The sequence below is a fragment of the Colossoma macropomum genome, unplaced genomic scaffold, assembly GCF_904425465.1.
Source record: "Colossoma macropomum unplaced genomic scaffold, Colossoma_macropomum, whole genome shotgun sequence".
NCBI classification, from domain to species: Eukaryota; Metazoa; Chordata; class Actinopteri; order Characiformes; family Serrasalmidae; genus Colossoma; species Colossoma macropomum.
In genome coordinates, this window is record NW_023494810.1 from 19,655,139 (window position 1) to 19,679,376 (window position 24,238).

The 24,238-nt window shown below is 39.7% G+C and overlaps 1 protein-coding gene across 5 annotated transcripts; it reads right to left on the reverse strand.

Annotated features, from left to right (window-relative positions):
* Positions 1 to 31: 31 nt before the first annotated feature.
* kdm5ba (lysine (K)-specific demethylase 5Ba) lies at positions 32 to 24,055 on the reverse strand. Of its 5 annotated transcripts, XM_036559707.1 has the most exons (29): positions 23,864 to 24,055; positions 22,826 to 22,917; positions 22,560 to 22,721; positions 20,963 to 21,040; positions 20,308 to 20,430; positions 20,027 to 20,197; positions 17,317 to 17,445; positions 17,086 to 17,179; positions 16,871 to 16,947; positions 16,140 to 16,298; positions 15,684 to 15,803; positions 15,437 to 15,595; positions 15,072 to 15,253; positions 14,647 to 14,809; positions 14,308 to 14,427; positions 14,001 to 14,195; positions 12,109 to 12,290; positions 9,814 to 9,935; positions 9,555 to 9,705; positions 5,691 to 5,805; positions 4,991 to 5,346; positions 4,218 to 4,356; positions 3,925 to 4,104; positions 3,658 to 3,810; positions 3,087 to 3,500; positions 1,743 to 1,833; positions 1,423 to 1,643; positions 1,021 to 1,290; positions 32 to 885 (listed from the first exon to the last, which is right to left on the reverse strand). In XM_036559707.1, the coding sequence occupies exons 2-29, from the start codon at positions 22,850 to 22,852 to the stop codon at positions 757 to 759; spliced, it is 4,482 nt and encodes a 1,493-aa protein (XP_036415600.1). In that variant the 5' UTR covers positions 22,853 to 22,917; positions 23,864 to 24,055; the 3' UTR covers positions 32 to 756. The 5 variants fall into 5 exon arrangements, with proteins under 5 accessions (XP_036415600.1, XP_036415604.1, XP_036415603.1 ...); XM_036559711.1 differs by lacking the exon at positions 22,826 to 22,917 and having other exon boundaries at positions 22,560 to 22,758; positions 23,859 to 24,055; XM_036559710.1 differs by lacking the exon at positions 22,826 to 22,917 and having other exon boundaries at positions 23,864 to 24,054.
* Positions 24,056 to 24,238: the final 183 nt, after the last annotated feature.

Genomic DNA, 24,238 nt, shown 5'->3' on the forward strand with positions numbered 1-24,238 from the left:
AGCATTTCCATAATATTGCCTTGTGGAACTGTCAGTGAGAACAACTCATTTTATTCCACAGCTGAATTAACATCATTAATAGTGTTTCTTTTTTTTAAGAAACAGCATAAAGTCACAAAGTATAGTTCACACTTCTTCTGTCTGCTACATCACTCAGACGACCTACATCAGGATTCTGTACAACCGTCAACAATGCAAGAAGCTACAGATCAGAGCAGATCTCAAGCTACCGAAAATCAGGGCAACCAGCATAGACAATGCTGGGATAAATAAATAACATTATTAGATACATGTACCAAAGCAGGGTTCCAAAAATAAATTCAGACCTATCTGTTAAAAGTCCAATTAATACAATTTGGTGGAAAAAGCCCCAAAGCAAAGTCTTCTGATTACTTCACGTTAGAAGGAAACATGGCTTCTGAAAAACTGAATCCAATTTTACATTCGGGGAAGCTGATATCCCTCTGCTGCGTATTCACGGGATGGAGACTCCTGAGGTACATCTCTGTATCATATCTTCTAGACAAGAGAAAGAACGTTTATAAGAGGAAATGTAAAAATACCAGAAAAGCTGACAAGAGTCTTAAATGGTTCTGGATAACAGTCCTATCAAGAAGAACGTAGCACCGGAGTAACAGGGAGGACTGATTGGGACTTCTGAGGACAAGGAAATGGATCTGGTGCATACTTGGTGCTATAACTCATGTGCAAAACAAAGTCTTTTGACTTTTCAATGTGTTTCTGCTTTGGTCCTCATTACATCAAATCATTTAATGAGCAGTTGACGCAGATGTAGTCCTCATTCTCGGCCTGCTCAGCAGACACACCCACACATGTCTGGTGGAACCACTGATTACAGCTACCATCACACTGGACCCAATTAACCTGCGAGAAAAGAGGAAAAAAGGATATCAGAGGCTGAGAAAGTCTCAGTGCATACACCAAATCATTTGTGCAATCATGTGCTATTAATTAGTACTTAAAGTTAAATGAAAGCATAAGAGAGCACTATAAACTGACCTCGTTGCCCTCTGGCTGCAAACATTGCTTTGCTGAGCACACAGACCAGTCTTCTTCTGAATCCTCTGAACTGGATGGGTCTGAGAGCGAATTAGAAGGGGAGATGTTTCTTTTTTCCTCACGTCTCCTCTCCTTGTTCGTCTTAGGCTTCTTTTTCTTGGGCTTCTTAATCTTGCCTCTGTCCTGCACATCAGGGTTCTCATTCTCCAAGCGCCTTTTGGGATTCTTCTCTAGCTTCTCCCTTTCCTTCTGCAACTCCAGGATGACATCCTAGAATGAAACATTAAAACAATTAATCAGTCTTACCTCTTCATCTCAATACATTAATACAATATAAATAATAGTCAATTACGATGTGTATCCTACACAGTAAGGATTCATGGAAGAACACTGTAGTCTAACCTGTCCTTTGCTGTGGGGTGGACTTTTGTGCAATGGGCTCTTGTGGGGTGGGCTCCTGTCCTGAGCAATGTAGTACTGATGGTCATGCTCACTACTCTGGAGGGAGTGGTGAGAGGGGGAGAACCGGCTAAGCAGGCCTTGGTAGAGCTGTTGCAGCTCGGGTAAAGTCACCTGCAGCAGGAGGCCCTCTGCCAGTAGCTCTTCCAGGTCAGGGCTAAGAACTAAGACACAAAATACCCACACCAAACACATTCAGATACACCAGTGCAATTCAGATTTCCTAGGAGCAGTCACATTAATGCATGAAATTCTCTACTGACCACTGAGAGGAATGCATGGATGAAGCATGTAGAAGGAACCGTTACTCCCTTCTAGGGTCAGAGTGGAAGCCATTCCAGAAATAGTTCTAATCTGTAGGGTATTATAAGAAGAAAAAAAATTGATGAAACCAAGCACCAATAAACATATGTCTTAAGACAACAATCAGCTTTAACACATCCTCCGTTTCAATACATGTTCTCACTAACTTTGCCTCTTTGAAGTGTATAGCACCTAGAGCCCCTTTCACACATGCACTTTTTCCTGGAAATTTAACCGCAATTAAACGGAAAGGGGTTAAGTCTAAATGCAAGCTGCAGTACCATTTTACGTGCCAATTTACCTGCACAAGACCTGGTACACCTGTGAAATTACCAGGATCACTTGTGTAAATAGAAGCCAATACATTACTAAGGAACAAAGACATGCAGATTACAGCCAGTAAAGCTGAAAGTCTCTATGAAAACTTTTTACAGTTCTACAGGAGCGTATTTTGTACATGATTCTAGAAAGAAGCGGCAATAAATAAATAAAAAGAAAATAAAAACAATAAAATAACAAAAAAAAAAATCTATTAGTTTTTTTTATATTAATGGAATGGTACGTTAAAATCTAATTTCTACAATGTTCTACCTCTGATGCACTTGATCAACCAAGACATGTTCAGTGTCTAAAATTTTGCTTCTTTAGCTTAGTGCTGGAGCTGAAATGCTAATGTTGCAAAAAGACACAAGTCAATCATCACCTAAATCATGCATCCAGGTCTTCATAAAATTGATGTTGTTTACGACCATGTATGACAAGTTTGAAATGGCTGCCCTCAGCATTTAAGTTTTAAAATACTGTTAATTTTATAGTTCATAGAAAGTCATATTGTGTCCTAAACCAGATCAAGATGTCCTTAAGACCTTAAAGAAGACCTCAGTGTGGTTTTAGTGGGTTGACAGTATTTACAGAAAAGATCTGGGAGATTATGGACTTCCGGTGTTTGTTAGCAATGTTAAACTTTTCTTGGCTGATCAACTACATCTGGGGACGGTGCAAATTGTATTTTTTGCTGAACTATTTTTTAAATGTTGATGTATTTGATCACTCTGACTTGAACAGCTTTGTCCAACATATTTTGGGGGACAGAAAATGAAATTACATCAGATTGCAATTCTCTGCTAGAATTCTCAGACACAATCCATCACTCCAAGGGCTCTAACAAACTTCAAATGATCCAACAAAGTAACAAAAATGAATTTAAGATGTTGTAGATTTCCCCAAGGGGAAATAGTGCGATAGGCCAACCACAGAATGTTAAAATCAGTACTGAAACAGAGAAAGCAATTGTGCAAGCTTACTTTCCCACTAAATTGCTGTGTAAAAGGGGAGACCTGTTGCACTCTATGCTGCCAACGCACTGTCCTCTCGATCAGATAACGCAACGCATCACCCTCTGGTAGACGGACTCGGATACGCTGAAGAGAGGCTAGCAGGGGCAACACTTTGTCCAAGGGGGGCTTCTTGGATCGACTGCAGCGCGGGCATAACCACAGCTGCCCAATCTGTGTTTCCTGGAACCCTGGTACGCAGCCACTGTGGTAAGCATCGCGGCAGAGTTCACACTGGAGCATGGGGCCTGCTGGCACTGTATGACACAAACACACTGTAGGTGCAGAACTGTTGTGTGTTGGCTGAAACTTTGCCTCATTTGAGGTCCTCAAAACAGACAGGTTCTCCAGCTCCTTCAGACGTACCTCACCAAGAGTGGCCATCTATTGAGTGGGGAAACACAATTAAATGTGCCTATTAAATCATATGCTCCATTATGCATTACAGCCATGATTTACAACACGATAGTACTATGTATTACGCATCAAAATATGTGGAATATGCTCTATTTATCTTTGTGTTAAGTAGAAGAAAACATACTGCTGAGGTTGTGTCTTTGCTTTCAGAGAGAGCTTTCTCCACATCACTGAGACAGTCCAGTTTAACACCTGTTTTTTTGCCAGTTGGGGAGACATCTTTCACTCTTTTAGATTTTGATTTCAGACACTCTGTCTCACACTTGGGACACAGGACCTTAAAAAGAAACATAGACACAAAAAAGACAAAGACACAGTGCAAAATTAAAACATAATTATTCACATACATGCATACAGATCTCGAAGTCTTTACTGATCAGCAAACATTCACCTCCAAGAGTGACAGAGAGGAGTTCTTCAACAAAAATGTTTTAACTGCACTCTCTTTCCAAGCCTGCACCTCAGACACCAGGCTCTCCAGCCGAGCTAGTGACTCCAGCAGAACTGGGATGCCCTTAGCTTTTGAGACCAGATCAGACAGTGTGGCAAGAACAGGGACACGCCCACCAAGCTGCAAACACAAATACAAACTTAAACAATACTGATACAAAGGTAATATAAAGAAAATATACTAAATTACAGTTTACTATATGCAAATGCTGAAACAGATGATGGGATATTGACCTGTAAGGCATCCGCCTCCTGTATCCACTCTCTGGCCTTGCTGACAGCATCCTTGAGCTGGAGACAATTAGGCAGGTAAGCATGAATACTGTTTACTTCCAGCAAGGCTGCCTCCAGCATCTCCAGATTATGACAAGGCCTACAGCAGAAAGATATCAAACATTAACGCACACACACACACACACCACACACACACACACACATATACAAAAAGGGACTCTCATTACTGATACTGAATTCAGTATACATTCTATGACATGCAAATAGGTTCCTCATTTCCACATCTTCAAATTACACTACATTATATACAGACGTGTTAACAGGGTGGCATCCTACAGAATGGCTTGCACTGCTTTCAACATATGGACAGTGGCACAGGCATACTGGTGGTCACAATACGTTGATCCTGTTAATCTGTCAGGAAGCAGCTTTGCACTCCAAATGCTAACCCAGCACATTTTACCTCGTCAGGACTGACTAAACTATTCAAGCATTTTTTGTGCATACTGGTAGAGAACAAACTGTTGTTCTCTACCTTTTTACTTGACAAATACACAGGAATAAAAAACTTAAGGCCCAGCTAATTTGCAAGTGAAATCCTGCTTGCAGCATATGCAAACCTGGTGTGGTCCAATAAGCTTTACAAAGCAGCTATGCCAAATCTATTTCAGCACCCATATCTTATGGCAAAGCCACAAAGACATAAAAAGACAAAAAAAAGTGTGCACCTATCCATGAACAATTGCTATAAATAATGCATGCTACCCCCTTACCTGGCAGTCAGCATGTTATGCGCCTTCTCCTCCCAGTGCTCGCACACAGTAAGCAGTTCCTGCAGCCAGGCCATAGTCCTCTCCACACAGGCATGGGGTGCCAGTCCCACACCCTGGTCAATCAGCCTCCTCATGCAGTCCAGGCTGAGGCTAGCAGGCTGCTCGCTGGCCTGCTGCACAGCCTCCACCCACCGCGCCTGTTCCAACCTCTGCCTGAGCACGGCCAACTCCGGCAGGTCCACATCCAGACTGGTGCCCTCATCGAGCAAGCCTTGCAGGGCCACTGAGCCAGGCATGTCCTCAGCCAGGAGGTCTGCACTCCGCTGCTGGAACTGCTCAATGCGGCTCAGCAGAGCCTGAGGTGAGGAGAGAAAAGGAAGGGGAAAGAAGGAGGGGGAAGAGAGACTAATTGATTCTATATTATCACACATTAACATATGATTTAAATGAAAAACTCCAGCCATTTTCAACCTTTTCTGCATCTGCTACATATTTACATAGTTATATATATATAGTAAAAGACTGCCTCAAAGCACACTTATAACAGAAGTCAATGAGCAGGTGGTGAAGCAAGTGTGAATTAATATGCTTTCTACTCTTTGACTATGTACAAGGAAACACAGACCAAAATATCACTGATTTTTCATGCTACATGTCTAGTCTATTTTTCAGACTATTGACAGGCAATGTGGTTCAGTACCTTGAGAAAAGGGGCCTGTCTGATTGTGCAGGGCAGGTCATAGAGCTGCTGGATAAATGACCTCAGCTCCTCAACAGTGAGCTGGTTCTGAGATTTTCCTCCACCAGTGCGATACCTACACAAACAGAGTTTAGTAATCAGCGATGAAATGCCCACAACCAGACAGTCCTTATGCTAATATCAGAAAAATGTAGGCCTCCAGCATGTGGCCTGTTGTAATTAAGATGGCTTGGAAAAGCCAACTTCCTGTTTTGTAATTTTCTTATTACTATTCCACGCTTAAAATATGAAATGTTTCTCATCCCGCAATTTTTCAAGCTAGAACAACAAAACTTTGCAGGATCGTAGGACTTATACCTGTCTAGGTTGCTTGTGCTTTTCTAAGTGATCCGTCATTCAGTTTTCATAAAACAATTGTTCAAAGACAATATTTTTTCCCTATAGGAAAAGAATCGGAGTAATGTTCAGAACATCTAACTGGTGTAAGTGATTTCCCAATGCGCATCTCGCACACAGACACGCATGCACAATACACACAGACTCACACAGTTACAGCCTAATGCACAGCAATAACAGCAAAAACAATGGATTTAAGGTGGAAGTAAATGTAAGGCAGCAATGAATTTAAGGTAGCAGGAGATTTAAGGTAGCAGTGGATTTAAGATAGCAATGATTTTCAGGCATCAGTAAACTTAAGGTGGCAAAACATTTAAGGTATCAGTAAATTCAAAGTGGAAGTGAATTTAAGGTGGTATTGAATATAAGGTATAAAGCACATTTAAGGCAGCAGTGAATTTAAGAGGCATTTTTTTTTTTTTAGGTATAAGTAAATTAAAAGGTGGCAGACGATTTAAAGTGGCAACTGATTTAAGGTATCAGTACATTTAAGGCAGCAATAAATTGAAGATGGCAGTGGACTTAAGGTAACAGTAAATTAATGGTTGCAGTGACTAAGGTGTCAGTGGATTTCAGGTATCATTAACTTAAAGATGGCAGTGGATTTAAGGTATCAGTTCATTTAAGGTGGCAACAGATTTAAGGTGACAGTGAATTTAAGGTATAAGTAAATTTAAGGTGGATGTGGATTTAAGATACCATTGAATTTAAGGTACTAGTGCATTTAAGTTACCAATGAATTTAAGGTAACAGTGTGTTTAAGGTAAGTGAATTTAAGGTGGATGTGGATTTAAGGCAACCACTGAATTTAAGGTAGCAGTGTATTTGAGAAAGCAGTGTATTTAAAGTAACAGTGAATTAAGGTAAGAGTGAATTTAAGGCAACAGTGTGTTTAATAACACAGTGACTATCTAGCAACACTTTAGCAACAACCTGTGAAACCATAGCAACCATCTAGCAACACCTTAGCAACTATCAACATTCTATCACCATTTTAATGTTTTTAACATAATTTGTGCTTTCTGGACTAATCCAACATATGGTTTAACTTCAAAGATGAAGTTTTACCTACTGGAAACAAATGGCAGAATATTCAGAACATTCAAACTAACTGCCAGAAATGCACATTGTCCACACAGACACTCATACACAGTATACACAGACTCACATGCATATAGCCTAACTCACAAAAATAGTAACAGTAATAATAACAGTAGTTAACAGTAGTAATAACAAAACTAAAATGGTAATAGCAGAACTAACAGTGACAAAACAGTTACGACAAATAAAATTTGGATTTGAGAAAGCTTTAAATTTAAGAGAGCAATTAATGTAAGGTAGCCTGAGATTTAAGGTGGCAGTGGATTGAAGGTACAAATAGACTTAGGGTATTAGTAGATTTATAGTGGCAGCGGATTTAAGGTAGGAGTGGATTTTAAAGTATCTGAAGATTTTAGGTACCAGTGGATTACAAGTGGTAGTGGATTAAAGGTACAAATGGGCTTAAGGTGGTAGTGGATTTAAGGTAGCAGTGGATTAAAAGCAGCAGTAGATTTAAGCAGTAAATTTTGAAGATACAGGATATTTAAGGTGGCAATGAAGTTAAGGTATCAGTGTACTTACGGTGGCATTGGATTTAAGGTAGCAATGGATTTAAAGTAGAGCTGGGCGATATGGCCAAAAACGTTATCACGCTAAACAAAATTCATATCGCTCGATATCGATACATATCGCGATAAATGTCAAATCATGATTTCTTTCACGTTTGAAGGCTGATTTTGCTCCTGGGTGGTTAATTGTGGTTTTAAACTATCACTTACGGTCTGATCATGACAAACACTCGGCAAACAGTGGAACATTTCACTAATCTGTCATGGAAGAGTGGGAGAAAGTTTCTGAGCTGTTTTTATCATCTTGAAATGCACAGCTGCAATTTTTGTAATAGTCATGATTTATGAAAGAAAACAGTTTATTTTTAGCTGTCTGGTGATGAGCACTTGGCTACCCTGTTACAAATGCTAAACAAGTGGCCAACAACAGTGCTAAACTCTTTAGTTTCTCAACATCGTCAACTCGATTCAGGAGGTCACTGCCGTCACTCCTACCACATCCATGTCAGAGCATATCACAGTATTCAGACACCAGCTAGCGACGACTGGATTTCTCTATGCTATCGCAGTAGTTTAAGGGGTGAACCGCAGTATATCTGACATTCGCTGTGTAAAAGCATCATCTGCAGTGTGAATCTCTCACACCAGACAAACAGAGTCCTCTTTTTAGGGATGTTTAAACTGAAAGCGGTGATTTTGTGTCTTGTTTGATCTACAGTATCATCAATTCACCGTGTTTTGCCGGAGCGCTGCTTCAAGATAGCCAGCAGCTAAAAACAGCTAGCCTGGAAAGATAGCGCTTTCCCGCTCTCCAATGCCTCACAGCTTCCTCAGTTTACTTTCGTTTAAATCAGGGCTGTAACGAACATGAACCCACTTCTTTCTTTCACTTTCGTTGCTCGAGAATGCACTAATACTAACATATGACGGTTTGGCGCTGTAACACGGCGCTGCAGACGTGATTTAACACCGCTAAAGTTGTTAGGATGCATGGAAAGAGGTGAGTTCGCTGTAGGTCAGTACAGTTACACCACTGACCTCGTCACTCACACTCGGTCACAGGAGAACAGATCGCCGGTAACACTCGTGGCCCCCTCCCTCTCTAATCAAGTCGAAAAATTCGGAAGTGCGCCCTATCTCCTGGCGACAGCAGAGTAGTGTCGCTTTCCTTGCAGTAGAAAACGCCACCAGGGCTTTCGCTAAAACGTGGAAGTGTGAGAATGGTGTATTATATCGAACATTTATCAAACCTGTCTTATCGCTCTATCGAGGAAAAGTTATATCGCGATACTTATCGATATCGTTTTATCGCCCAGCCCTAATTTAAAGTATAAACAGATTTAAGGTTGCAGGAGATTAAAAGGTAGCAGCGGACCTAAAGGTTTATCTGGTGTTAAAGAGGCATTGGATTAAAGGGAAAAGAGGATTTAAGATTTAATTTTGAGGTCACTGTAGATTTAAGGGGGCAGTGGATTTGAGGCAGTAGTGGATTTAAGATGGTAGTGGATTTAAAGCAACACTAGATTTAAGGTACAAATGGCAGTAGACGTATGGTAACAGTGAATTTAAAGTAGCAATTAATTTAAGGTAGCAGTGACCAACTAGCAACAGCTTAAAAACAACCTGTGACACCATAGCAACCACGTAGCAACACATTACTAACCACCTTGGACACCATAGCAACCACCTAGCAACATTTAAGCAACACTTTGGCAAGCATCAACATTCTTCCACTATTTTAACTTTTGAAAGTAATTTGCTGGCTTTTTCAAGCCAACTTAAAATTTGTTCATGAACTTTTCACATTCCAGTTCACATTATATTTTGGTGGGTATACACAAGTTTAGAAAGGTTGTACCTGGTCTGTCTCTTGCCATTAAGTAACTGCTGGGCCACTGAGGCACTCTTCTCTGCATCCTGGATGATTTGGCGCAAATGCCGCAGCAGGTCCATCTCGGGGTACATCTTCTTCTCTGCCTCCACAACCAGTGCACGAAGGTCCTCCAAGTCTGGCAGCAGAGGAAAGAAAGAATGAGTATCATACACATACATTAAATGTCGGAATGTTTACCATGAGAGAAACAGGAAAAAAGTTTAAATTGTCACCAGGCACTTACCACTTTTGTCTTGGTCAGTCTTCAAAATCTTGTTAACCTTAGAAGCCCAATCATCGTATGACTCTGCACGTGTTCCAACAGCCTTAAACATTTGGTTCAACACACCCAAGGTGTATTTATAACTGTAAATCCACACAAGAAAAGAGATACATGTAGAACAGACAGTTTTTGAGCATACAGAGGTAAATAAAATATTTTTAAATAAATATCAAAATATATGTTTAAGTGCTTTATTCAATATTTTACTTTTAAGTTATTGCCAAATATATACTGTATATGAATATATATGGGAATTATCCTTTTACTATTCAATTATCCATTTACTACATGTTTAAATATTTTTTATCAAGTTATCTCCCTTTTTCAGGTTTTGATCAACATTTTTGATCAAGGCATTCTGGATATTAGTTTAATTAGAACCATTCATTTGCATTCATAATTCACACACATCTATCTAACAATTGTAATCTTTTTATACATTTATTTGCAACAGAATTGGTATTATAACACTGAAAAAAAATTAATAAAAAAAATACTCCAAACTTCCAAAAATCAATTCCAAACCTTCGACTGATACTGTATCTTTACTGAAAGAGAAAAAAAAAAGTCATAAGAATGAGAAATAATTGAGATACAAAACTGCAAAAATTAATGCTTTAAGCTTGTGCAAAAATTGGTGTGCACTTGAAGCACACTTGAGGGAAGTACATTTAAGAGCATATCAGTAGTTCATCAATAGTCACCAGTAAGCTTGAAGGTTTTGGCATCTGTTAAAAACTCATTTAAAAAAAAATAAAATAATAAAAATACTACCCCTTTCCCATAATAGTTGGGACACTATTCAAAACGTAAACATCACACACAAACTCACAACTAATTAGGCTGATTGGCAATAGGTCATTAACATGACAGGTATAAAAAGAGCATACCAGAGAGGCTCACTCTGAGAGTGAGAGGTTCACCACTGTGAAAGACTGCACAGGAAAACAGTGCAACAATTCAAGGAAAACATTTCTCGAAGAAACTTTTGGGATTTCATTTTCTACAGTAGATAATATCATTAATAAATTCAGAGAATCTGGAGGCAATCTCTATTTGTCACGGACAAGGCCAAAAATCAGTATTGTCTGGCCATGATTTTCAGGCCCTCAGGCAGCACTGCATTAAAAACAGACATGATTCTATAATGGAAATCACTGTATGGGCTCAGGAACACTCCTGAACACCAGTATCTGTGAACAAAGTTAATCGACGCATTCACAAATGCACTTTAAAACTCATATATAAACTCATACATAAACACATATAAAAGAGGATTTAGAATCACCACCACCTTCTCCGAGTCTGAGCTCATTTCTAAGGCAAAGAGGAAAAGTTCCTGTGGTCTGATGATTCAAAATTTGAAAATCTTCTTGGAAAATCATTGATGACGCATCCTCCAGGCTAAAGAGGAGAGGGACCATCCAGCTAATAAGCGTACAGTTCAAAAGTCAATATTCATGGTGGTATGGGGGTACACTAATGCATACTGCATAGCTGACTTGCAGATTTGCAAAGGCACCATTAATGCTGAACAATACATACAGAACATACGCTGCCATCCTGACAGCATCTTTTTCAGGGAAGGCCTTGCTTATTTCAGCAAGACAATGCCAAACCACATTCTGCATGTATTTCAACAGCTTGGTTCTGCAGTAAAAGAGTCCAGGTGCTAAACTGGCCTGCCTACAGTCCAGACCTGTCCACCGTGGAAATCATTTGGCGCAAAACAAAACAACAAAAAAAAAGAAAAAAGAAAAAAAAAATAAAAAAACACAAAGGATTTGAACGGCTGACCAGCTGAAATCCTATATCACGCAAGAATGGAAAACATTTCACTTTCAAAATTACAGCAACTGGTCTCCTCAGTTCCCTAACACTGCTGTTAAAAGAAGAGGTGATGCACTGCAGTAGTAAACATTTCCCTGTCTCAACTTTTTTGAAACATATTGCTGGCATCAAATACATATTTATTTTAGTTTACATTTGACATGTTGTCTTTGGACTATTTACAATTGAAAATAGGTTTTAAATGATTTGCACTTAACTGCATTCTGTTTTTATTTACATTTTATTTACATTTTTCTTTTTTTAGAAAAAGACTGTACATAATACACCTTTTAATGATTTTTTAATTAAAAACTACATATACCTTATTCAAATACTTGATTAAGTACAAAATTATTAAGTCGAATTCAGATAGCCATATATTTGAATAATCACGCACATCCCTATTGCAAACATACAGGGACTCACTTCAGTGTGTAGTTGCTGGGGTCGCAGGAGCACAGGCCCTGGAGGTGGTGTAGACAGACCAGCTGGTTCGGGCTGCAGGGACACATGATGGCAGACAGGTAACAGGTGGTCCTGCACTTAGCACACTGCCTCTCCTCGTCTGGTTGCTCTTCATAGTCCACCTGCTGGGAGTGCCACACACCCTGGGGAAAAGAGCATGCACACGTTGGGATCAATTAAGTATGAAGAGGAGGATTTTACATACAAACAGAAAAGGGAGGAGAGTGGCAGAACATAAATTATAGAAAACTGCATATGCACTAGTCTTCAGCCGACTGACTCAGGAATCGTCCACTGATGGAATCAGATCGGACATAAATGCCAAAAAATGTGCTGTTGATTTAAGGTGTGCAAAAGTAAATCATATGCTCTTTAGAATAGGGCAAAGAAACTTTATTTAAAAACAGTGCAAGGCAGCACATTTTACCATGCTCGGGCTTAAAAAACATATGCTGTACCCTTCTATGTGCACATCTATAATACAAGTAACAGTAACAGACTGATTTAACTTGGTAGGCATTAGACTATATTAGCAATTGGCAGTGGGCTGTGGGCAGATGGTTATTAGCTGTATTTCTGTGGTAATATGTAGTGATCTAGGTAAACACTAAATGACTGTACATAGATACAGATTTAAATGAATAGAGCTTGAAGATTCCTTTAACTTGCAGGCTTACCATTCTGTCATTAATAATAAGACTTCTTTAGTAAATACCATACATTTCTTGGTAACTACTATGAAAAAGTTACTAATTTAGTTATGAAAGTGAGGAACCTTATGGACTCCTGGAGTTTTAAAGCAACATTATGTAACAACTTTACCCTAAAATAACAGCTTCAGAATCATGCTGATGGTACACGGACTTATAATATGGAGAATGACATCTCTGTCACTGCCACTCCGGCTGCTACTGCACTGAGCAACTTTGTAGAGCATGCACAAGACCTCTCACGAGAACTGTTTAACTCTTTACGGCACCACGTCACACACCAAAATCTATAGGTCTTCAGCTAGCTATAAGAAGAAACTAACTCGGTATTCCCAGCATGAACATCACGGCAGAGGCTGCAAAGAGACCAAAGAAGACATTGTCGGAGGAAGCAAGAAAGAAAAAAAAAGAAAGAATGACAAAGAGAATGAGAAAGAGACAGGACAAGAGTAAATCTTGGATTGGCATTTACTCATTGGTAAGCGCTAAAAGAGATAAAAGGATGCAAGACAGATACTGTGCAGCATTTCAGCAAAACTAAAACTTTCTCATTCTTTATTATTCTTTTTGTTATGTTTTGTTATTGTTCATCTTTAATGTCACAATAAATAAATCTATGCAGAATCATATTTGTGTAAAATCTTCTAATATTACTCTACCTTGTCAGTCAACGTGGTTCTTTCACTTCTGACGTTGTCTTTGTCAGTCATTAAGCTTGTCAACAAATGCACGTGTACAGCTGTCCATGAGGGGGCCTCAAAGCAAGATTTATATTTACAATAGTGGTGTAAAAGTGTATTACAACATGTTGATTTTCGCCTAGGGCACTGAAAATGCGCTCAGACGTGCTGGTGACACATTGGCAAACTTATTTACTTGTAATACTAGCTGTCACGGTAAAGGGCTTCTTATTAGGCATGATGCCAACAATACAACTGTCAAACAGTGATGGTTGGGAGAGAAATCAGATGATGGTATCTTTCATGCAATCGCACAATCCTAGCATACACTTCATTAGACGGCAGTCCTTATGCACACTGTTGACATCCCATGTTGTCAGCTTTATTTACCACTTTTGGTGTGCTGTGTTTGGTGTGATGCATTAGGCTAATGTGTTCTCCTGCCAAAAAAGTGATATCTCACCAGCTTGTAAGCCTTCTCACGCAGCTCCTTCTCCTCTTGAATCATAGCACACAAGTCCTTCTGTATGGCAGAGGCCAGCTCCAGCTCCAAGCTGTCTGCCTTGGCCGCAATATTACACACCATCTCATCGTGCGAGAAGACACAGTATCTGTTCAGAGAGCGGTAATGCTCCACACACTGGCGACCCAGAGGGATCTGGAACAAAAATGACATCATCATTACACTATTACTGAGATTTATAGCTCAACGTACCTTAAGACAGCAATGCTACATATTAAATACTGTTATTTACTAAGAAGTGTTTTACCCAGTCCACTGTGCAGAAGTTTACAGCCTCTGCAAAGTTGAAGCCTTGATTGAACCCACTATGATAGGCTCTGGGGAAGGTGATGACAAACTCTCCAGCACACTGATTAGTGCGGTAAATCTGAAAAAGAACAAAAAACATAATTTCTTGTATTCAAACACATTATGGGATGGTCTTCCAGACATGAATTAAGTCTAGCCTTGGCCTAAACTGCAATGCTGATGGTACCTTCCGTCTAGGGTTAAGCTTAATCAGTGTCTAAAAAAACTTAAGCTCTGTAAGCTGTCTGACAGCATGATACTTTTTTACTGCTCCACTGTACTGTATGTGTGCACTCACAGGGACTCCGTGCTCCATTAGGAGATTGGGGTTCATAATGGTGACCAGCTGGTGGAGCAGATCTGGCTGCGACTCAAACAGCTCGGGGGCCAGTTTCTTCATCACCATTTCCAACTGCTCTGCGGCATAGCCAGGAGCACCATACCATGTCTTTGGCTCTCCCCTACACAAACCCACACAAACACGCTAGACCACCGAGATCAAACTCATTTAACCTTGGCGGCCACTGGTTAAGCAAATAAAAAGTGAAGAATGAATTGTGAATGCATGATTAAACTGCAGGTGGATAATTAAACTGGAGATATCACATTAAGCTGAAAGTAAAACCTATTGAACAACTAGTCAACTGTAATTGTACCACATAAAGCAATGTATTTCATTTGCTTAGCATCTGCTTAAAAGTATTAGAATCAATAGAGTCATACCAGTGCAAATAGTTGATAGAGTAGCTCCAGTGATCCTCTATGTGCCAACAGAAGGAGGAAAAGCACATGCCAACATAGAGCCAGGGCAGCTTCATCCCACATATGTCAGCTGTAATGTGAGTCAGCACAGATGCGTCCAGCACCGGCATATTGTTCAGGTTCCAACCACTAGTAAGATAATGCTTAAAGAACAGAAAGAAGAGGGGCTTTGACAAACATTCAACAAATGCTGAACATGCAACAAATTCTAGGCTGTTTTACAGTTTAGTAAGGAGACTATTACTATTATTAATCTTATTACAATCAAATGTAGTAAAATTAAGAGAGTCCATCCTAGACCCATTACGACAGGCAGCACAACGTACCTCTTCATCAGGTGTGACTGTGAAGGTGCCGTTCTTAACAGGGAATCCACTGCCAAAGTCCTTGGAGGCAATGTCTGCCCCATACTCTACAGTCACATCCTCCTCAATGGTACTGACCAGACGCCAGAACTCCTTTTCAACAAGTTCTGTAGGGACCATCTAAGAGAAATAATAAAAATCAATGTCATGGCCTTGCCAGTACATAACTATCCTCTCTTGTATAGCAGAATTGAGGTCTTTAACCCACATGAACAGGCATGTTGAAATAATCTGACTTGAAGGAGTCTGCCATGTCACCAAATGAGCGGAGAGTGTAGTCCCTGGGGGCTTGCTCAAAGCCAAATGCAACCTGAGGCTTGCCACACTCCTGTGGAAAAGAAACATGCATGCATACATTTATAAACCTTGTCAGTTCACTGTGCACAGACCATGCAAGAATTACAAGTAAAAACAAATTACAATCCTTCAGTCAGAACTGTCTCTGGAAAGACAATAACAAATATGGCTCATTACATCTGTGACTGTGTAAACTAAACATTCAAAGGGGACACTGCTGGCCCACTAAAAGCAAAATCTATATTTACTGTCAAAAGTTGAAGTCAGTTGGGGGTTAGTGATTTAGACAATATTCTTAAATTAAGAAAAAACAAATCTACCTCAACCAACCACTGGTTACAGTCAATGGCAGCATAAAAATGCTCACCTGGGCCAGGCACTTGGGGCATCTCCAGTCTCCTTTGGGAACATCATGCAGGGGTGGGATCAGACAAAAGGTGTGGTAGCTGTCATCACACCCATCACATAGCAACAGCCTGTCCTCATCACCCCCTCCACCACATACCAAACACATGTACTGCTCCACCTGTGCAAACATACATAAAAACCAAAGAACATGACAAAACTAAATCTCTCTCATGTTGAATATTCTGAAGACATCATAGGCACAATATGGTAAATTCTGCAAATTAAATCCTTAGGGCAGTCATTAATTGTATTAGTAATAGAATTGCTATGCTAGTAATCAAGTAATTGCCAATTATTTTGACAGTTGGTTGACTAATCAATAGCAAAACATTAAAAATCGTCTGCAACGAACAATTAATAATGCACACCCTTTCCAAAGATTCCAAAATATTCTACTTTAAAAAGACTAAAATTACGTTTTAAAAAATGTGGTAAAATGTACAGAAAATTGTTTGCCAAGCGGAGGTCTTGTAAGAAAGACATGGAGGAGCATTTAAAATATGTATCATCAATGCAAACTGGCAACCGGAGTCACTTTTGATTCACAATTTGAATTGATGATTTTTTTTTTTAACTGTGTAATCTCGACAGCTCTAATATGCATATGGTGCAGGAGATATGACCCATGTATCAAATAGACCAGAAAAGGTAGGTTTCACCACTTAGCTTAGTAAGTGACTTGCTCCTCACCTTTGACTTTTGCCCTTCAGGTGTTGATTCAGCTGGATCTACAGGCTCTTGTTTAACCTGGACTGGAATGTTTTTAACTGAAATAAATGCAACTCAATTAAAAACATTTTGATTGAGAAGGTGAAAACCGCAGAATTGCTTGTGTGGGGACATGGTATAAACACAACTGTTAATTAAAAACAAAACAAACAAAAAACAAAACAAGAGATGGCTACCTGGTTCAGGTTTTGCCACATATGAGCCCATTCTCCTCCTCAGGTTGGGTCTGTTCTCACAGTGCTCACCCTGCTCACTTTTGAAACAGCGACCCTGGGATGGGGAAATGAGCACTTTTTAAAAAGCTGAAGTAACCAATATTTAATCTGGGGCCAAACATGCTTATAACAATGATTGAAACAATCACGCATATTTCCAGTGGCTACATGTTGCCCCTACGGAGCCTTTACCTCTGTGCGCTTGGCTCTGCGAGCAATGGTAGAGATTTCTGAAGGCTGCATTGATTGACGCTGGGGCAAATCATGAGATTTATATTCTTTATCTTTGGTGTCATTGGTGAGAGTGGGCTTCTGCGAGCTCTGGTGGGTTAACACAAAGCAGACAAAACCATAAGTGTCATAAAATTAAAAATGCACACGCAAAATGTAATCAAACAACAATTGCTCTGAAAATTACCAAAGGTATGACTTTCAAGTCTCATTTAAAAACTGTAAAAATATTTTATTTAAACACTTCTAAGTTCTTATTAAATTAATTAGAAGAGCAACGTGAAAATCGACAAAGCAATATTACAATTAGGCTTTCTAAAGTCAGGATAAAAGGGTAAAAGAGCAAAACAGTAAAATTGTGACCTGATGCTCACTAAATGAATACAAGCTTCCGAAGGAAAAGGGAGAGGAGAGAGATGCAGTGGTTGGGGGTGGGGGGGGAGAAGGTAGGGTACTGACAAGCATTTGTTACTGAAAAGAAACTAACCACCAAACCCTCAGGATCATCAGAGCACAGAGCACTGACAAAAAAAAGGAGGAAAAAAAGAAGGTGGCAGACAGGTCTGTATAACAAAACAAACAAAAACACAATGAGAAAAAGGAGGAAAAAAAAACAACAAACACATTGCGATACATATTACACACACACACGAAAGGCACAGAATGTCATTTGTCAATTCAAAGTATTTCACACTGGTATTTTATATTAAGCAACACGTGTTCCTGATTTGAACTACAACATGTTGTATCATCTGTTGATACTGGACGTGAATGCACAATAACAACAGCACTCAACATTAACTGGGGCAGTCTTTCTGCTCTGATGCCTAGAGCAAAGGTGGGATCTTTGGCAAAAACAGACTGGCGAAAAAGCCAACCAATAAAAGGGCCACATTAAAAAAATCCCAACAAATCCAAGGGCCAGAGAGCGTTTATGTTTTAATACGCCAAAACGCCAACAGCAAAATATAGCCCCTTGTAGTAAACCTTAAAATATTACATGTAAATACTTGATATATTTAGGCTACATTAGCTACAGATAGCTGTTAAATCTCTTTAAATGTCCCCAGGAGGTAGGTCTTTTAAACCTATCTGTGTGCTTGGTCTCGACACCGGACATTTTTTCTTTCTGCAAGTTCATAAATTCTTGGGATCAGTTTCTGAGCTGCTGAGTGTTTATAGTGTTTATAGTATTTATGTTAGTGAAAATGCAGCTGAAACACAGCTGGTGTGTTTGGTGATGGGTGCAACTGGGTAGAAAACTGCTGTCCCATAGATTGTTGTTGGGAGTGGGGTGTCAGTGCAAATTACGCTGCAGTGTATGCTGGGGATTGTAGCGCTGCTGACTGTGAAATGGGCTAATATTAATAGAAAATTAAAATAATTTTGAGGGCCGGATTGGATTGTGCCGCCCGCGGGCCTTGTGTTTGACACATGGGACCTAGACATTTTCTTCTCATTGAAGACTCTTCATTTGGATTGCTGTGTAGTCCAGGGCTAGGCTCAATCCTGTCCAGGAAACCAACCATGTATGTCCAAAAGCATCCAGATATTAATTAGTGAATTCTTCTACTTTAAAAGCTGGTGTAGCACAGTTATATTTCTTGAAATACTCTTTACATCCCAATAGCAATCAATAACAATGCTCGGACAACAAAAATTGTTATCTGTGGAGGCCACAGGACTATAAAAACCCCACCCAATCATTTCATTCAGACCAAATGAAATGACTGGATGTCCTATCTGTCAGTCTACCTACCTACATCATGACATGGCCCACATGCCACTCTACATGTGTACTTACTCGCGCATGTGCGGAGTCCGTCATACAGTTCCACACACACACACACACACACACACACACACACACACACCTGAAAGGCAGCAATCTAGGTTCACAAGAATGGCAGAGAAATTACACAAGTGTTTCCACTGCTAAAGAAAAAAAAGAAAAAAAAAGAGGCTCTGAACAAAAGAAGGGTGGATAAAGCAAGAGGTCAAACCAGAGAAAGCATCACTGTGGCTCTTCAACAGTGGAGAAACATGGAGTTGAAAGGCCTAGAAAATTACGCCAAGGTTGCTATTTTTCTGTTTTGCAGGTAATTACCTGGTTTGTTTTGTTTATGGGGTAATGTTAGCAAAGCTACCTAGCTAATCTTTATCTTTATACACACATACATTACATAGGTTTGTAGGCCGTGCACGTTCATGTGCTTTGAGGGAGCAGCTTTGGGAGGAGGGCTGAAAGTAGGGGATGTGATTGTTTCTGCCAGATTTTTTCAAAAACTACCTTACACTTCCTGGTTTCTACAAAATCACCTACTCCAGTTTTAAACTGCACTCATCACAAACTCATACAGCTTGTATAATCCCCAAAGTAAAGCACTGCCAATAGAATGGGACACTCTGGAGCAGCCACACACAAGGCTATGATCAAAATTGTCAAAATCGTTATAGTGTAAAGCCTTCCCAAAACAGTAGAGGCTGTTACTGCAGCAAGGGGGGACAAACACCCCATTAATACCCTTGATTTCAGAAGAGCTAGGGTCTAAAAACTTTTAGACAGATAGTGAGTTAGTAAGTGAGGGATAATGTGAGAGGCTACAAAATGAGAAGGAATGAGAATGAGACTGAGAGAGAAAGAGGGGAAGCTTGGTTTTAACAGCCTCACCAGAAGGCTGGCTCCTGTCTGAAACAGGTAGTAGGGGTACAGAATCCTCTCGTAGTGGGCACGCAAGTGAGAGCCAACAGCCTTGCCGGGAGCAAAGCCCATCTTCAGAGAGATCTGGGTCCATTTCCGCTCTCTGCAGACTGAGTCAAAACCACCCTCCTCAGTCACCAACTGCGAGGAGAACCAAGACAACTAGTTTCACTTAGGCAAATACAGTTTTGGTTGGGTAAGCAACAGTCTCTAGAAGTAAAGCTCTGGGGAGTCAACTTGTAACGGTCTACCTTGTAGAGCTGGTACAGGTCGAGAGACTTGCGCTCTACATGAGGGATTTTCAGTGTGCAGCCCTGCAGCTCCCAAAATTTGGCAATCTGGTCCAGAAAATTGAGCTTCACCCTGGTCTGAGCCTGAGAAATGTGACAGATAAACAAAAACAGAATTTTTTTTTTAATCAAACAAACTAGCATGCCTTCCCTATTTTGTGGTCATGTAACTTTCACTTCAAAATCTTTATTTTTACTCTAGCTAAGCTACGCAAAAGAATGCTTCAACAAAAAAATGTATTATTATTTTTATTATTCTTTTTAAAACGTACTCTTACCCCAAATGTGGATGATCTACAAAGACATTTTTAATGTGTGTAATTTGCTTCTGAAGTTAACTACATTTGCAGCAAGGGGAAAACCGGGTAAGTTTTATTTTTCCTTTAACCATTCATTTGAAAGGGCCATCTTCATAGAGAGGTCACATGATAATGCACGTTTCTAATGACATCTTGGTCATGAAGCTTACAAGTCTGTTAGAATAAACAGACATCCTGCTTGTCACTATAGAGTATGGATTTGACTGTAACTGGCAGCCTCCACAGGAGACCACATGGCTGTATGTTTCTGCAATATGTGAAAAGGCTTACAAACAGTAGGCTGTTACAGCACATACCTCCAACTCATTGAGCCTCTGTATGCGTGGGGTGAAATGCAGTCTGTCCACATCACAGGCAAATGGCGGTTGCCACCCCTATAAGATTAAACCAAGACATGCTGAGCCTAATGATGTGCCATTTGCCACAAACATATCTGGCCTTTTATGAACCTACAAGTTTCCATTCCACATTGTATTAACTTTCCCGTTTTAAATAACATGTCAAATAATATCAGCCCAGCCATACCTACAGCATCATATTTGCAATACTTAGCTAAAGCATTTTCATTGCAGAACAAGCTTTACATTTCCTATTTATGATAACCTATTCCAGAAATACTCTTCATTCATAATACATCAACAGATAAACGGAGCAAAACCCATAACTTCTGACACGTTTTGGAAATAGTATAGTTCATGGCTTGGTACGCGAGCACAAAAAGACACCAAACGACGAAAAGATCAATTTCAAAAATGCAACATTTTAGTTTATCGCTGAGACAATTCAATCGCTAATAAAATCTGACCAAGAAAAGAAAATAAATTAACCTATAACTATGTGGCTTCCTTGTGATTCGTAAATGTGTTCAACGCACTGATTGTCCTGTGCCACAAGTACGAATTTCATATTTGCATGATTATTTTTATCAAATTTCGGTTTCAAGTACTAGCATAGCCAAATGGCAAGTCACATGCAAATCCACCGTCTTTACACAACATGGAGGACAACACCTTTTGACGATCTAGCACTTTTTAGCTAACATATTGCACACGGCCGAAACTAAACTGTATCCCCTTTTTCATTCTTGAAAACATTGCTATAATTCACTTTTTTTTCTTAAAAACAAAATACATGGGTTGCCATGAAAGAAAATGTCAAAAATAGCTTATATACTTTAATTACGTGGTTATGAAACAAAATCCATTAAATCAACAGTGGTCCGACAGGATTACTGACATGGTTAACAAATGATAATCATAACAGCATGATAGATAAGTGAACACTCTTAACCCTAGCCACCATTTGAAAAAAAAATGTCAGCGACGTTGACTTAAGAAAATTATACAAAGTTGGGTGGAGTAAATTCTTGTAAGGCACATTATGAACAAGACGGGGCCAAAAAAGGTGAGAAAAGTTTTAAAATAAATAAAAGTATACAAAATACAATTGAAGCGGCATCAATATGCTCTGGCCTTCGATTTCAAAAGTATCAGTGCTTCGCTTGTTCCTGTTTGGGTGGATGCCCTGTGAGCACTGGTGTAGACAATAACAATCACTATTTTGTCCTCTACGGGGAACACGTTCAGCCATCGAAATGCTGGTTAAAACACATAGTACATATCCTCATAGTACAATTAACTCAGTCTTGCGATATATGCTTATAAAAGTAAGACTGAAGTGACTGCGAGTGCATTCCCATAGCTCGCTAAGCTGCAGACGCACGCGCACACGCCGTTACCGCTGGCCATCTCAACCAGAGCCGCAATCCGCCATGTTGAAAACCTGTCTTTACAAAGTGTTTCGGACTTAACTGTAAGGAACAATCAATGAGGAACACACGCTGCGGTGATGCCTCCATTTCGACATTTTTATTAATACAGCGACAAAACTTACCGGTGGTGGTCGGATCTTACAAATGCCAGTATTCTCTGCGATGGAACGTATTTTGTTGATAAACCCAAACGGGTCGGCGAATTCTTCCCAACTGGGCTCAAAGACAGGGCACTCCGGTGGTGGAATAAATTCGCTGGGTCGAGGTTGGGTCATTCTGGGGAACTGAATCCAAATGATGACATGAAGAAACTGTAGCAAACTGTTTAAAGTTAAAAACAATTGACCAGTTAGAACTATAACTAATTCATAATAAAGAGTGATTACACCTGAACTCCGACAATTAACATCCTCATCCACTTTGGAAACGTACACACGAAGGGGACTGTTGACGTTTTGAGTGTGGTCTCGTCGTGTTCCGCTTCAAAAAGTAGAGACCTCTGTTTAACTGCAACTATTGTTTCACAGCTTTCACTTCGTGACAAATAACATACATAACATTGACCCGTCGACTTGCAAATATACTCATATACTCGAAAAAATAGTGAAATATTTAATAAATAAATACACATCTATTTGCATAAAAAACAATTAGCACCACTTTATACAGATTACGACCATAGCCCGTAGATAGAGAAATTTAAACAACTGTTATAACGTTAATATTACATCACAGACCATTTTTATGTTTGAAATAATCCAAATTTATTACGAAACTATTAATGTTAGAAAAGGTACCAGAAAAAAATGCCTTATAATAATCTTTTTCATCCACAAATTTACAGTAACTCATATAACTGAGACATCTTTAAGCTGCTACAACAATATTTTATGTTACTAATACTCTCTAAAAAAAACAAGCTGAGTTTTGATATCAAACCAACAGAACTTCACTTGATATGTGTGACAACAAATCCAATGACCCAAGATAATTTTTTAGGTATGATTACATTCAGCATGCACAAATCAGCCATTACAGAAGTGGAGAAGTGACTTGCGCGGATTAATGTTCCCCAGCTGAGACCTACATAGCGACCGGAACTACTTCTTTAAATGGACTCTTTCAAGTTGCCTACGGAAGTAGCTAGATGTTGTTGTTCAATGTCGTTACCGGTACTAAGCTAACGCATTTAGATATTACAATCACCACTCAATAGCATGTGGCCAAATGCGTATATTTATTACTTTTACTTGTCAAACGACAGTACGGTAGAATTAAAAGATACTTTTAATTTCAATAAAGTCGCCTGTAGTTAGCTGCGACGTGCACATTCGCATTGTCATTCATGTGACACTAATCTGGGAGGAACATACAGAAGGCCACTGGAAAGCTTAAATATCCAGAGATGGGAAGTATGATACCTTACCGAGACTTCGGAGAATCGCTTCAGTTACAGCCTAGCAGCACTCCATTCCGTGGCTCTCTGGCAAAGGGACAGCCATCACTGCATCAGTCCATTCACACCGTATCAGCTAGCACGTACCACACGTCAACCAGCGGCGCCCAACCGCAGCGCAAGAGACTGACCGTTATTACTGACCCGACCTATCAGAGCTAATCCCAAAATCACAAACGTCGAAATACAAACGTATATGCCCAACCGATCGCCACTTTGCATGGTGCGTCTGCTATTTTCTGACTACTAATACTGATGCGTGTTAAATTATTTTCCAACGTTGACCACGGCAGTGTGGGATTAAGGTACAACAGGACACAGATCCTACGCACTGAATTATAGGCT